General features: G+C 33.7%; 1 protein-coding gene across 5 annotated transcripts in view; it reads left to right on the plus strand.

Annotated features, from left to right (window-relative positions):
* EPHA7 (EPH receptor A7) overlaps window positions 1–15,612 on the plus strand; it is a 164,243-nt gene that overhangs the window by 125,342 nt on the left and 23,289 nt on the right. For 3 of the 5 annotated variants that reach the window (XM_010948426.3, XM_010948422.3, XM_010948423.3), the window contains exons 6-9: window positions 6,222–6,346; window positions 9,115–9,298; window positions 14,110–14,218; window positions 14,869–14,924. In XM_010948426.3, coding sequence (XP_010946728.1) covers window positions 6,222–6,346; window positions 9,115–9,298; window positions 14,110–14,218; window positions 14,869–14,924 — 474 coding nt within the window. The remainder of the gene's footprint in view (window positions 1–6,221; window positions 6,347–9,114; window positions 9,299–14,109; window positions 14,219–14,868; window positions 14,925–15,612) is intronic. The other 2 variants (XM_010948425.3, XM_010948424.3) reach the window with 1 other exon arrangement.

Genomic DNA, 15,612 nt, shown 5'->3' on the forward strand with positions numbered 1-15,612 from the left:
TAAAATAGAACAACAGTACTTACTTTCACGGGTTGTAGGAGGGCAGAAAGGAGATGATATATATTGCAAACTGTAAGTTTCTATAAGAATACCATAATGCCTTGCATAGAATAAATGCCAAACAGATATTTGTTGACTAGCTCTGAACTAGAAAAAAGTATTAACTGTTGATTGGAAAAATAGGTAACATGTATGACTCAGTATCAAGGGCCCCTTAACCTTGCTGAATTGTCATATTAGGATATCATTTAGTTATTCCTTTTTAGGTAGGACCGTTGTGAATAGTGCAGCCAGCTCTGGGAATCTGCCTAATTTATAACTACAGTTTATAGTATTTTATTTTATTTACATTGGTAGTTACAATTTCCTTGTAATTCTATGGAAATACAAAAGCACCAGGAGTTACAAATTTACCCCGTCATCAATTAACATTTTAGTCAGTATTTAAGCAGAGATGAGTAGGAGTCCCAATATGTGTTTGGGACCAACGGCCGCAGCAGATTCCTCTGTAACCCGCATCTCTTTTCCCTTAAAGCATTTTACATAGAGACTATCCAGAAAGTGCCAACTCTTATAGTAATTAATTAAACATCCAAACAATTGGTTACTAATCATCTGATGATGACAGAGAAAACTTTATTTTCAGAAAGATGTACTAGTCGATCATTTTTACAAAGGTGTTGTGACTGTTGCTTTAAAGAACAAGGCCATTGTTAGTGGATCAAATAGTGTGGAGTAGTGACTTTTGTTGTTCCTGTTATAAGTATATTGACTTTACTCACATGTGTACCTGTCTGGCACCCCACTCAGGATACTGTCTTTTTCCTGCTTTTTCAGTTCAACGTCATGTTCATTTTTTGCAGAACTTTCATATCTTGTTTTTTAGCTCTAATGATAGTTGCCTTTTCAGTAATTTTTCTTAAATATATTTAGAAATCCATTCTGTGATATTTCTTATGTGTTTTAGTGTGTATTTTACATTTTGAATAAAACATCATCATCCTCACTGGTATATTAAATAGATAGCAATGCAAATAGCATAACTGAATTTTGAAAAAGATCAATTCATTTCCCACTGCTTTTTTTCAGCTACTTATTATAGATTGAGATTTATGTTTGTTTTAGTCACAAATCTCTCCAACCAACAATAATTTGACAGATACCTGTTGCAAATGGATTGCTCATAATTGCTGCAGACTCAATTGTCCTTAATCCCTGTGATTTATTTTTTAGATAATATTTTATATTTATTTCTCATGATATTTTTACTGACCATTTTTTTTCGCACCCTGGATATTGAAGTTTTGTGAAATCATGTTAGAATTTTTTTACATATTCCTACATACTCTACAAATTGAATTGATATGTTACATGCTACTCCACTGGATATGTATAGTTTTGGTCTAATGTTTTATTATTAAAATAAATTTATATGTTTTTATATCTTTGGCCTATAGTGCAAAAATGAAGTACCTGTGGGGGAGAGTAATAAAGCTCAAAGTCGTGAATTATAAAATGCTAAACTCCTAATAATACAATCTTATTATTTCAAAGGATTGCTAAAAATGAACTCCATACTGTACAGCAACAAAGTGTCCAATGAGACTATTATTCTATTACTGTCAGATTTGCATTTTGACTGTGTTCTAAAGATTTCTCCATTTTCACTTTTTGTATCTACCTAATGGAAATCCAACAAATGTCAATAGATGTGACAACTTGAAATGTGTGGTAAAAGATCATTTCATACTCGTGGACCCATCCTACCTCATTGTATTGTTTAGAAATACAGATACTGTTTTTCTACTCACCATTCTTTGTTGAAATGCAGTGAGAGCTTTAACTGTTGTGAAAATAATGACTAGTATAAATAAATTACTTTTTAAATCCAAAATCAAACCCATGAGCTTCACTGAAGTTCTACCACCAAAAAAAAAAAGTTTCTTCCAAATGTATAATGGAGAATTCTTTTCAATAAGACATTGTTTTGAGTTCTAATCAAGATCAAAATTCCTAGATTCCATGTTATTTCAACATAAATTTTGACATATCACATTATTACAAGCTATCCTATCACCTTTTTTCCATAGACTATTAAAATTTCAGTATGTCTCTTTTTCCTCTATTACATGTATTAGTTTTCTATTGCTGCCATAAATAATAACCAGACAAACTTCAAAACCACACTCATTTGTTGTCTCCCAGTTCTCCGGGTCAGAAGTCTGGGCCCAGCGGGGCTCAGCTGGAGCTACTGCCAGCCTCATGGGCTGAAATCAGGTTGTCAGATGGGCTGGGCTCTTATCCGGAGACTCTGAGGAAGATCCGCTTCCAATCTCCGTGATGTTGTTGGCAGAATTCTAAGACTTGTGCTTGTAGAACTGAGGTCTCCATTTCTCTGCCTCTGTCACCCAGGGCATGTCTTTGCTCCTTACAGGCTCTGCCCCCACATCTTACGTTTCCCATGTGGCCCCTCCAGCAATGGCAGGTTGACTCTCTCTCATGCTTCAAATCTCTCTGTTTTCTCCTCTCACAACATCTGTTAACCCTGGTGGGAGAAACCTCTCTGCTTATAAGGGCTGGTAGGACTGGATTGGACTCACTGGCAAAAGTCCAAGATAATATCTTTATTGTAAGGTCCATAACCTTAGTTACATCTACAGTGTCCCTTTTGCCTTGTAATGTTTGCAGATTCACACATTCCAGAGATTAGAGTATGGACTTTGATGAGCCAATTCGCTTACTATATTATGTTTTAAAATTGTCTTTTCCAGACTTCGTGCTAGGAAATTTTCCCATACAGATAGGTAAGGTTAACATTTTAGGGGGTGGAAATGGAGACTTTATGAGTACATTCCACCTTGTAATTTAAATGAATCATGTAGAGCTGCATTTTAATTAGAAATTGATTAAGACCAAAGATCATGCATGAATGCTTGAAGCTCAAAAATCTGTAAAATGTTGATTGGTTCAGGTCTGTACATAACCCACCTTTCCTACTGGTTATTTTTAAATTCAAAGCCTGATACTAACAATCCCAGCCTACAAATTTACCTTGCAGCCCGTTATTAGACTTTTACTTTCCTGTTACATCATCTTTATCAACTTTGTTGTTATGCTGTTGAGATTTACCGCTCTGAACCACAGAAACCATTTTCTGTATTTCCTAAGATCATCTTTCACTGTCATTTGTAGAGACTCAGGATATGTCCCCAATATGAAATCTTTCAGGGCAAAAAGTGCCATCTGTTTCTTCAGTTGAAATTAGTTTTTAGATCTGAATATTTATAGAAAGTTATGTGAGAAAATAATCTGTTAATTATTTGTTAGAAAGCCTACTACAAATTCATTCTTAAAAGCACCTCTCAAGGAATTTGTTTTCTTACGTTTTCTAGCGCAGGTAGTTTATTACTGGTGGTTGCTATTTGTTAGCTTCACATCAATTCCAATTACAAAATATTTTATTTCACTTTGATAATTGTGAAAATTACAATTTAGATGTCATAATGTCCTATTAGTTCTTAAGTATGTGTATGATTTAGTTGTATACATATTCTTCTCAAAAAGAACTTCAGATTGTAGCTAATTGAATATTTTGATGTAAAAGAATACTCTTAGTGAAATTGTTACAGTGTGATTAATTTAGTAGATCGGATATTTTAACCATAGAAATCTATATGTTTTACGATTAGAGTATCTTACGCTGCTTCAATTTTACTTTTATATATAAATTTATCTGAAAATAATGACTTAAATCTGACTAGCATAGAGATGTTTTTCTTAATAAACTGTATATCCTGTGAGTTGTATATTCTTAAAGACAGATGTTGAAACTCACGGCAAAATATTATCAATTTTTCTGTACCAAGACGTTGTATTTGAAGGACACAAGACATAAAGTAGGGAAAGATTTTTTCTATCATGCAATTTATTCTCAAGGGCTGTGTGCTTGTACTTCCGTCTCTGACTCTTTTAAATGTGTAACTTGATACAGTATCAGCAAAGGATAAGTAAAAAAAAAAAAAAGGAAACATACAAGAAATCGGGAGTATAGTTACTCACCGATATGGCTCCTTGTACAAAAGAGGAAAAGTGCGTTGTAAGATATTGCACTGTTAGTGCCATCATGTGGGTTTCAATATACTACATATTTCAAATGTGTTTTTAGGCATCTTTTCCCCTCAACCCCCAATTACCATCATTTTGTTAGTAAAAAGTTCTTTTCCAGAATGATATATAATGAATATAATATTAGTGTGCAACTTGCAGAAGTCGTCTCATTCTATGCTTAGTTTCTGCTACATCTCAGAAACTAAATGAGGTACGTTATACCCCAAATCTCCTCCATGCCTTGGAGAATTCAGTGTCTCTTGCCTCCCTCACCTTACTATTTAGGGATAGAAACTCAGCAAGATGTCTTATAGTTTGACTTACACTGAAAGTCAGGTTAAGTTCTATGTGTTATTTAAAGGAGACCTAGAGATTGGCACCTACAAGCCCTCTGTCCTCTGTCTGTCTAGTCTATTTCCAAGTGGCACGTGCTGTGCCATGAAGTCCAATCAGAGACCCAGCAGCCTTATGGAGTGATTTATGTATTGACTACTGCAGTATCCTCACCTGTGCTGCATTCTGTTTTTCACTAAAGTTAAAATGCAGATTTTATGAATGGCTTTAAGTAAATTAGACTATTAGAGATGATTGGCTAAGTAGAATTTCATCTCATCACTTAATAGGGTTTGCATTTCTCAAGGCTAAGGCTTGTTGAGCCACACAGTCGGCTGAGATGCTGAGCATGTTCTGGGTGGAGAGACAAATCACTTTAGAAACAAGTTCTTCACTGCATATATTCAGGTTTTAAAAGTCATGGCAAAAATAAGATTTCTTATTAAAAATTGGCTTCATTGGAAACATACCAGAAACGCGTTTAGTCTGTAAACACAGTCTGCTGAGCCCTTCAGCTGCAACCCCCTAAAGGGAAAGTTGTTCCACTTAATCTGCCCTAGTTCTGCTTTTGTTAGTAATCTGAGAGGAAACGGGAGTCATGCATCTTCCACGTCCTTCCGTCAAAATCACCAAGCCAGAAAGCATGGCTTTTTCTAGACACTGATAGAAAAAAATATTAAGAAGTAGAAGAAACAAAATAAAGCCAAAGGGATAAACATCAGAAGCTTGCTTAAACAGCTTTGGCCCCATATAATTGCTTTTCTGTCAGCAGGATTATTAACAATTTTGGACATCTGAAAATTAAATTAACAGCCTGAAAATATTTTACAGAATGAGATAGAGCATGATACATGAAACATAATGACCCCACTGAAATTCAGCCAAGCCAGTGCAGCTACTCGTTTCGACAGAGAAGACAACTAGTTAATCATCACTGAGCAAATTAGACAGAGCCAATTAGTTTGCCACATTCCACAGTCTTAGCTACCAAAAATGAGTATATGCCACTAATTAGAGTGAAGAACTCTAAGCACAGTGTTATCTGTATAGAAAGAGAAAGCAAAATTGTAGCTTGAATTGCTTCTATCAAAGCTTGGAACCTAGGTTACGTAGGTATAAATTACACGTGCAAGCGTCTGTATGCGTATGGATGTGTGTTTGCGCATATATTTAAGTAGCAGAAGCCTTAGCATTTTCTTGCGTCTTGACCTAATGAAGTATAAAAATTTTTTCAAGGTTAATTAGAATTCCTTGGGAATGCATGCACGCATGCACACACACACACACACACACGTGAAACATAAAAACATTTTTTTTAAGTGTGATTCCTTTCATTGAAGATGAAGTAGCCATTTCCTATACATTTTCTGGCACAGTATTAAATTATTTTTATTCCTTTGGAAAAGTGTATTGCCGTTGCATGTGAAATAAATATTTGGACTTAGTTTATCACTGGAAATTAATCTGAAATCATATTTTGTAGCCTTAATTAGCATTCATTTGCTTAATTGTCATTCTCAGCCCCATCATTTCCATTTTTCACTAACTTGAACAATGCTATCTTCTGCTGTTTGCACTTTAATTTAAATTTCTATTAAGGTTTATGAACAGTAATAAGGTCCTGTTTGAATATTCATTAGCTTCTGAATTGTGAGCTATGAAAAGGTGCTTTCTTTTACCTTAATGAAACTGGCACAGCATGGGACTGATCAGTTGTGACATTTGATTTGAGGCATCCAGTGAATTTTCTCATTGTTTATTGACACATCTTGTCCAAACAGCTCCCTCGCAAGTGAGCGGAGTAATGAAGGAGAGAGTGCTGCAGCGGAGTGTGGAGCTTTCCTGGCAGGAGCCGGAGCATCCCAATGGAGTCATCACCGAATATGAAATCAAGTATTACGAGAAAGTAAGTGCTAAGAACAGCTGAAATGTACAATGATGTTCCGTGGGTCTCGTGTCATCCTACTGCACTGTCGACCAAAGTTGGTCATTATATCAACTATTTGGAGCGACTTCAAAATTTATAGTTCATTTTAGCCATTTTTACTAACCATCTCCCTGAATCTCTAGTTCATTATTATAATGAAAGTTTCTCTGTATTACATTTTCGTGTTACACAAATGAAAATATTCCACTTGTAGTATGTTTATGTACTCAGTGTTTGATGTCCTAATAATGAGATGTAGGATGTTTAGTACCACAGAAACCACACAGCCCAATGTGTCTTTGAAAATGTTTCTTTTAAGATGTCTGTTTAAGCCTTTGACGATTTATTTTCTTTATGTGGTTTCAGTGAGAGTGATGGTGGCCTCAAATAACTTAGTAATTTGAAAAAAATAAGAATATTTTCTGTAATAAAGATGGAGTATTCTCTAAACTTCAGAATCAGATGATTATATTTCACTCCTTTAAAGTCCTCCTGAAATTTATTTCACACACGTTGTACTCATTATGTCTACCCCTTCATTACACAGCTCTCTCTGTGAAAAAATAGCATGGCTGAAACTCCAGTGCCACCCCTTAAATCCCCTGTAATGTTAAGTTTTAGTAAATAGTAGTATATCTCAGCGTATGAGTGTATTTATTTCTGACCCATCTACAGAAATACAGACAGACAGCCACACTTTGTTCACAAATTATTATCCAGGCTCCACCTCACAGAAAGACCTGATTCGAGGTTTGAAACATAGAAACTATTTATAGTAGTAGCAATAATAATAATAAGTGTTACTATTATTGACTTAATTAGCTGAAGTGCTATAATATACATAACCATTTTAGCCATTTAGACAAAATTTCAAAACAGAAACCTAAAGCTTTAGGAAAACTTGATGCTGAATTGACTTGATTGAATAATTTAAACGTATAAAATGCATTGACAGTAGATCCATTTTTTTTTCTCTTTGAAAGAAAAACAGATAGTTTAAGATTAGTTTCAGTGTTCAGAGTAACTTTACAGTATTTTTGCTTATTATTTCCATTATGAATTCATAACTTCCATGGCCAAAGTTACATTTAAATACCTAATTTTTGTACCAGAAAATGCATTTCTTGTCTCATCAAGGGTGTTTCTGAGGAAATCCTTGTTTTTAGTGTTGGGTTTTTTTATATCTGTTTTCCAGTGAACTCTGATAGTTATAGTCCCTCCTGAAATTTCATCAGATTTCAAAAGAGAGGAAATATATTTTAAAAATATAAGTGAGGTGGTAAATGAAAGTAAAGTTTCTCACAGTGCAACACAATATTTTGCAAATCCTTACTCTGGAACAAATTTGTTCCAATAGTTACTTTCCTAAACTGAATATATGTATGTATATGCATGACTGGGACATTGTGCTATACACCAAAATTGACACATCGTAATTGACTGTACTTCAATAAAAATAGTTACTTCCCTATTTTGTATGACAAAAACAGGATGTTTCCACATTCACTGAACTTACAAATTACAAAATAGTATTACAAATAATACTATTGCATTATTTGCATGTGTTATGTTATCCGGATCTATCTATACCATGTCATCTAATATCAGTTATGCTTAGTTCATTTATTTGAGATAAATATGTATTTATAATATCAACTATCACTTTCATAAATGATTATAATGAAGACACCTAGAAATCAACTTCACTCAATCTAGTTTAGTATACATTTATTTACACTTTTGCAAATATCATTCTGAAGTTAAATCAAATGACCAGATGGATATTTTCAGATTCCACTGAATAGTTTTATTACCAGACATGGTTGATCACAGGTATTTATTATAGAACAAGTAAGAACCTGTCTAAAATTGTATATTTTAATGAGTAGTTTTTATAACTTTTCATTAAAAGCACATTAGTATCATATCAATTAAGCTTTACATTTTTATTCATTTGAATATAGTTTAGATGGAGTGTTTAATATTCTGGAATTTTATATTATTTTATTCTTAAGCTTATCATATATAATATGATAAATACATTTTAAAACTGCAAATCCTCAGTTCTCATATCTGAAAAATGGAGAAATTGAACTGAGATGATTAAAATATTGTCAAATCATAAATTATATAATACTTTAACTTTTCTATTTAAGACTTTAACTTTTATACTGATAGTTTTAATTTAAAATATTCCATTAAATGCTACTTTGTAAAAGTCTTATTCTGCGAGAAATGAAATTTTTAATGAAAACAATTGATGTGTCACTATGCTGGTAGTGCTCACTACATTTCTTGATTTACTAGCCTTCTTCATTTTTAGCATATGGCTTTTTGCTTGCTGAATAACATTCAGGAACAAAATAAAGAGAACTATATTATGACATGAAGACCTCTACTAAACTAGAGATTTTACAAGTGTACCCATGTATTAGTCAAAAGGACATTTGATTATATTTATGGTTAAATAGTTCTTGCCTCGGTGCCCTCTGCCAACAAAGTAAAAGTGCAAAACATCATAAATGTTTTAACAAAATTATTTCTCTTTGAAATTTATAGAACAAAGGCATGTGTTCACATTTACATCTTATATTATCTTAGAAACCACTCAGTGTTACAATATTCCACAGGGTACAATATAGCCTTTATAAAAACAATGCAGCAAATTGAAATAAATTGCAAGAATTGGCTGTCAAACTGCCTGGTTGCAATCACAATTAAATATTCCCTGTATATATTGTTCCTAGGATCAAAGGGAACGGACCTACTCGACGTTAAAAACCAAGTCTACTTCAGCCTCCATTAATAACCTGAAGCCAGGAACAGTGTATGTTTTCCAGATTCGGGCTTTTACTGCTGCTGGCTATGGAAATTACAGTCCCAGACTTGATGTTGCTACACTAGAGGAAGCTACAGGTAAAATGTTTGAAGGTAATTACCATCTTTGGTTTGGATTCTTAATCTCTATAACTCTGGCATATTTTTTCAATATCAGGGAGGATGGTTTAGTTCAAGATCATTTTTTCATTTAAAGGTGAATGTATATGCATATGTATGTACTTTGTAAAGGTCATTCAGAATAATAATTTAAAACTTGCTACTTTGTTTTGCAATGTTAGACCTTTGTGACTAAAATTAGTTTCTTGAATACAATCTGGATTTATTTTAAGAAAACGAAGTCAGAAACAGAAGCAGGACTTTTTCAATTGTGTATTGATGCAGCCTGTTTTTGTAGACCCCCAAACGATCATGCTCTAGTTGTCAGTCAAAGCTGCCCCTTCACAGAAACCCCCAGATGAAGCCACATGTACCCCAGGGTGGGCCAGAGAAAGACGGTTTGCAATGATCCATATTAATTCAAGCTGTTTCCCTTTTATTTCAAATTTTATTTATTCTTTCAAAACTTGCCATTCAGGAAGAAGATCTCAGAACTTGTATTTATTTTTATCATCTTTTTTTCATTTTTATGAACTATTTCAAGCATACTAAATGATATGTTTAAGTATATGTGAAATGTTAAGAATAAATAAATGAGCATCTCTGTGTCTACCACCCAGCTTAAAAATAGAACATCACCAATATCTTTAATCCCCTTTATCAGTTTGTTTATGTTTTCTAATGCAACATAGGAACATAACAAAAATACATGTGTCTTTAGTGTATCACAAATAAGCAGACATATCTCAGGATGCATGTCCCAGTTTACTGTCAGAGTGAAAGTTTAGAACAGCTTGAGTACCACTGCTGGTTCTTTGTCAGCTAGGCTGAAGCCTCAGGGTGTGTTTCTGTATTTTGAAAGTTTTTGATTTTTCTTGATGCCACTCAGGCACAAGTTTTACCAGCTTCTACTTCCTTCCCACAAAATTCGAAAACAAAAATAACTAAAAATATTATATTATTTTCTCTCCTCTATTTTTAATAGAAGTTTTTAAATAAATTAAATCAATACAGTTTTGATCAAAGGGTTATTTTGACTTTGGGAGAATATTTTTCTAAATCTTTTAAAAGATTAATTATAAATTCCTTTGCATTAGCTAATGTTTATCAAGTTTGCTACCAGTCATCTTTTTTTCACAATATTTTGTTATATTTTTAAATTAAGCAGTAACTCTCAAAACCTCAAATCATGAAACATATGTTGAAATAAATTTGAAATATAAATCACTTAAGCAGAATTATAGACACAAAAGCCATCGATTGCAAAAAATTTCATGTAATTTGGGATGATAAACAATGTCATTGTTCTTTATTACCTTTTAAAAAGCTTTTTAAGATTGAAAATGAGACTATCTAAGTTCAGTTGCTCCCAAAATATTACAGCATTGTACATTAATATTTCAATATTTAAACATTTGAGTGATCCTCTGTTAAATGTGTTCCAGTTTTTCACTTAGACTGATTTCTTAATATTTACTTTGTAATTTCTAATGTAATAAAACTGTTCAAATGATGTTTTTTACTATTCTAATGAATAGTCTAAACTTAAAGAAACATTCATCAGTTATCTCACATTTACCCAAACATTCTTTATCAGTTAAACCTTTAGGTTTGAAAACTTCCAAAAATGAATCTGCGCATGTTCCTGACTTCGTAAATTAAGAATATTGGGCCAAACTATTTATTGAGTGCTGAGATTCATAGATATTATTTTAATTATTTAAAAATGAACTCAAAGAGATTAAGATGAAGTAGTAGATCCTGAACGATCACATGAAATGAATGCTAAAATGGATTTTTGCATTAGAAAGGATTTGGTGATTTTTGTCATCAGAGTATTCCCTCCACTGGAATGTAAAGTTGATGAAAGGACAATCCATATCTCCTTTTCTTACTTTAGTCTTATCAGTGTTTAATATTAGTGCTTGATGCATAGAAGACACTCAGTAGTGAGTAAGGAATGAACACCTCCCAGTAACCAGCATAAAACAGGTGATCAGCATCAGTCAGAGCTGGTAGACACAGTCCTGATTTCGCACTTCAGCTCTGCCACGTCTGGTTGTGGGACTTTGGATGAGCGACTTCTCTGTGCCCAAGCTGCTAGGGTAGCAGTACCCAACCCTCAGGGTATTCTGAGGATTAAATAATGTACACCAAGTGCTGACTACGGTGTCTAGCACACAGGCATTCTTGAATGTCAGCTTTTATTATTCAGTACTGCCATTCTCAAGCATTTTGGTCTCAGGAATCCTTACAGGCTATAAAAAAATACTGAGGATCCCCAAATAGATTTTGATTATTTGGGTTATATTTATTGATATTCGCCACCTTAGAAGTTAAAACTGAGAAATTTTAAAACATAAGTACACACAACACAGATTTAATTAGCCATCAGAGTGATGACATTATCATATGTCATGTAAGTTCTGGAAGACTCAGCTCTGCACCTGTGAGCATCTGAGAGTGAAAAAGGCAAATAAAGTCATATTATATGAAAATAGCATCGACCTTGCAGATCCCCTGGAAAGCTCGTGAGGAACCCTCAGGGTTTCCCAGGCATCCTTTAAGAACTACTGATTTAGCACAAGTTACCATGCTAAGAATTAGGGATGCACAGAAACACATGGCACAGTTGATGCTCTCACTTTGGTGAAAGAGAGAGACTTGTACACAAGTTCTGGCCATACAATTAAGTGCCGGTAGAGTGTCGAGCTCAGTGCTATCAGGGTGTCAGGGAACAGTGACTCTGTGTGAGGAAAGAGGGCAAGAGGGAAGATGTGACCAAAGAGAAGTCACTGCAGCACACTGTTTGAAAAGAGAAGTTAAACAGATTATTCCATTGCATATGCATCCTAAAATCCCCTGCTAGGCAGTGTCAATGCTACTGTTTTTACAATTTTCAAACCATGGTGTAGTGATTATGACACATGTAAATTACTTTTAGAAGGTATATAACCCATGAAATAGATGAAAATATGAACCACCGATGTTGACTCTGATAAGATTAAAGTGTGACCCTGACAATATATAAAAACGTATAAATAAATATTCACAAATGCTGATTCATCATTCAACTGAGTTCAGTTTTCTCATTGGAGTTCTGTTTCTGAAGCTAAGGGCAAAACTGAGCCTGAGACAAGCGGAGAATTAGACCCATGGGACAGACTGAATGGAAACAATTTCTACACATATGTGTTTCATTTTTTCCTTCCTTGGGAATAGAACTACTCCATTCTTTTTCCTCTCTTAATATGTATTAAGAGACAGATAAGAACAAATAACCACCAAACCAAACCAACAAAAATACTTGAAGTCATATTTTCTCGATTGAATGATAATAGGCAGTAATTCAGAAAGTAAAGCTTTAAAGTTGATTCCTTTTTCTTTTTCTTTTTCGTTTTCTTTTTCCCTTGTTTAGTTCCCTTGAGGAGCAAATCAGCAGGTGCTGAATTACGGAGTGTGTTTAAAAAATCTCTTTTCAGAAACGATTACACAAGGGTTATTTTTACTGTTTTTCAACATAAGAGCTATCTACAGTTAGCACAGGTATACAAGAGTAAGGGATGAGCTGTCAAAAGGAGGGAGACATAGATAAACTAGGGAAAGGCCAAATGGAAAAAGCTTTATACTGTCTTTTGTGGCAAGACATAATCTGCCTACATAGAATTTACTGCCCTGGAGACCGGATCCCTTGCCACCACCAAGAAGGAGTAGTATTTTCCATCCTGCTTTATATTAAAGATTACAGCTGTTGAAGGTTTCAGAAATAAGCAAACTGTATCAGTTTGACATTATATATGATATTTATGTGCAACTGAATCATTTATTGGAATATACATTTTCGTTGTTTTGCATTCTTTTGATTATTTTATGAAGTCTGTGCTGTTATTGAGAATATAATACTCTGGGGAAAATATGACAGTTGTGAATTGCCATATAAGTACGACTTCACTAATTTGGAAAAACGCAAGTGAGAAGGCCCCGTGACTTGATGAAGGCTCAGAACCAAAGGCTGTTTTAAAGGACATGTAAACATACAGTATTCCCAGAGAGACTCTCCGAAAGGTTCAGCTGGGTTTGCCTTAATGAGCAGAGAAGAATCACTTAACATTGTACAGGAAGTGTCTACAATTAGATAATGCAAAATGTCTTCTAAGCTGCTTACAGAGAGTTGACTCTTTCCTAAATAACCTAGCTCCTCTGTAATCTTAAACTCTCAAATGTGTGTATTACATACTTTGTGAAATTAATACAAGTAATTCTGCTCATCATTTTCCTGAATATAAATTATAAATTCATGATAACTTACTATGACTATGTGATTTTTAAATTTTATATTGATGATATGAGTGATAAATCATTTAAGGTGCTTTAAAATATGCTGAGAGTATGTTTTTGGGTTCCTTTTATACACACCAAGAAAATAGACACAGAGGAGTCAAATACCTTACTGAGGGAAAAACAGGGGTTTAATAGCCACAGTAGATCAAAGATCTTTATCTACCTCTTGATTCATAACTAAGTTTCCAACAACTAAGCAGGGGCTAGCCATTCAATAAGGCATTTTATACATTTCTTTTATAGCTGAGGAATACAAAATAGGTGAAATATTGTCCTTACCACTTCTTTAAAATGCAAAAATAAATATTTATTTTAATTTATAATGTTACATTATAATGCATTTATTTAAAATAAGAGATGAATTAAATAGCATAAATATCTTGCTTATAAGATTTTATTTAACCTCTCAAGTTCTTGCACGGTAATGAGTGTTCCTGAGCTTTTTTTTTTTCTCCTGTTTACAGCTACCGCAGTCTCCAGTGAACAGAATCCTGTTATTATAATTGCAGTGGTTGCAGTGGCTGGGACCATCATTTTGGTGTTCATGGTCTTTGGCTTCATCATTGGAAGAAGGTAGAACACAAATTTGTTCTAATCTCTGACATAAAATGTATTGATTTTTCAGAATTACACCAGACTATTAGTTATAGTTTAGTTTTAGAATGTTAAATAGTAAACGTAAACATTCTTTGTCTCAAATGAAACATTAAAGCTCAATAAATTTTTATTCTCCCAAGGTCTGAATATAGTGTGTACTTGATCATTGCCTTTAGTTTAGGAGGAATGAGTATTGTAATTTCTATAAAGTGAATTTTTATTAGTTATTTTCAGAGTTAGATTTTCATAATAAATATCAAAGACACCTGGGGAAAGATTTACTCTTTTAGTAAATGATTTGTGGAAACCATTTAAGTTTTTTGTTGCTGTTGTTTTTCGGGAAAAAAAAATAAGCAAATATTCACTCATTGATAAATCTAAGTCTACGAAATATGTTCCTTCCACATTGTCTCCCACAAACACATTATATTCTGTGCATTTTTTAAATCATGTGAATGGCTGTATTATTATTAAATGAGTTCATAACTGTGGACAGGAAATTTTTGTATTTTATTTATAGCTCTAACTAGCATGTTGTTAAGTAATTAGGGCAAATCATCCTGAATTTTAAACACATAAAGTGAGATCATTGATTGAGGTCATCCTGAATTTAATTTTTTTTCCAGGCACTGTGGTTATAGCAAAGCTGACCAAGAAGGGGATGAAGAGCTTTACTTTCACTGTAAGTGTTTGGCTTTTCTTCACTATTATTTACCCCAATTAATACAGAAACCTGGTTGTTATTATTGGCATCATGCTTGAAATTATATAACGAGCTCAAAATGTTGCTTTAAAGCATTTAAACAAGAGATTTAGAAGGAAAATCATATGATGTGAATCTTTAAAAAATAAAATATATTCAGAAATGCAATCTCTCATGCAAAATTTTAATAGAACTGCAGGATATTCAGCAGCTTTTATGTCACAGTTGTTCCTCTGCAAACTTTGCCCAAGTGTTTTGTGCCATTCTAATAATAATTCATTAAATGTTACACATGCCCTTGTTCTAGCTTTGGAATTTAAATTAGAAGGATAGGCCCCTTTTTTTCCTACCCCATGAGTGATGCTATAATGAAAGACTAAGCGTAAGAACCTCTTTCTCTTCAGCTACTGCAAAATGTCTCTCACCGATAGATAGTTCAAGGGATGTAAATAGTATAATAATAGGATTCAAACCTCAGATGCTTTCCTGTGGATTTGGGCTACCTGATTCTTAAAAGTTCATTTTAGAAATAAAATCAGAAGAGAGCTCAGGGAGCCAAAGAAAATAGATGCCCATCCTTATTAATCTTATTCTCGCTGCCCGTGGATGGCAAGTGAAAACGTGAGAGCCCTGCAAGTAAACGTCCACGTTATGCAGCCAAAGTAAA

This window comes from Camelus bactrianus, chromosome 8, assembly GCF_048773025.1.
Source record: "Camelus bactrianus isolate YW-2024 breed Bactrian camel chromosome 8, ASM4877302v1, whole genome shotgun sequence".
Lineage (NCBI taxonomy): Eukaryota > Metazoa > Chordata > Mammalia > Artiodactyla > Camelidae > Camelus > Camelus bactrianus.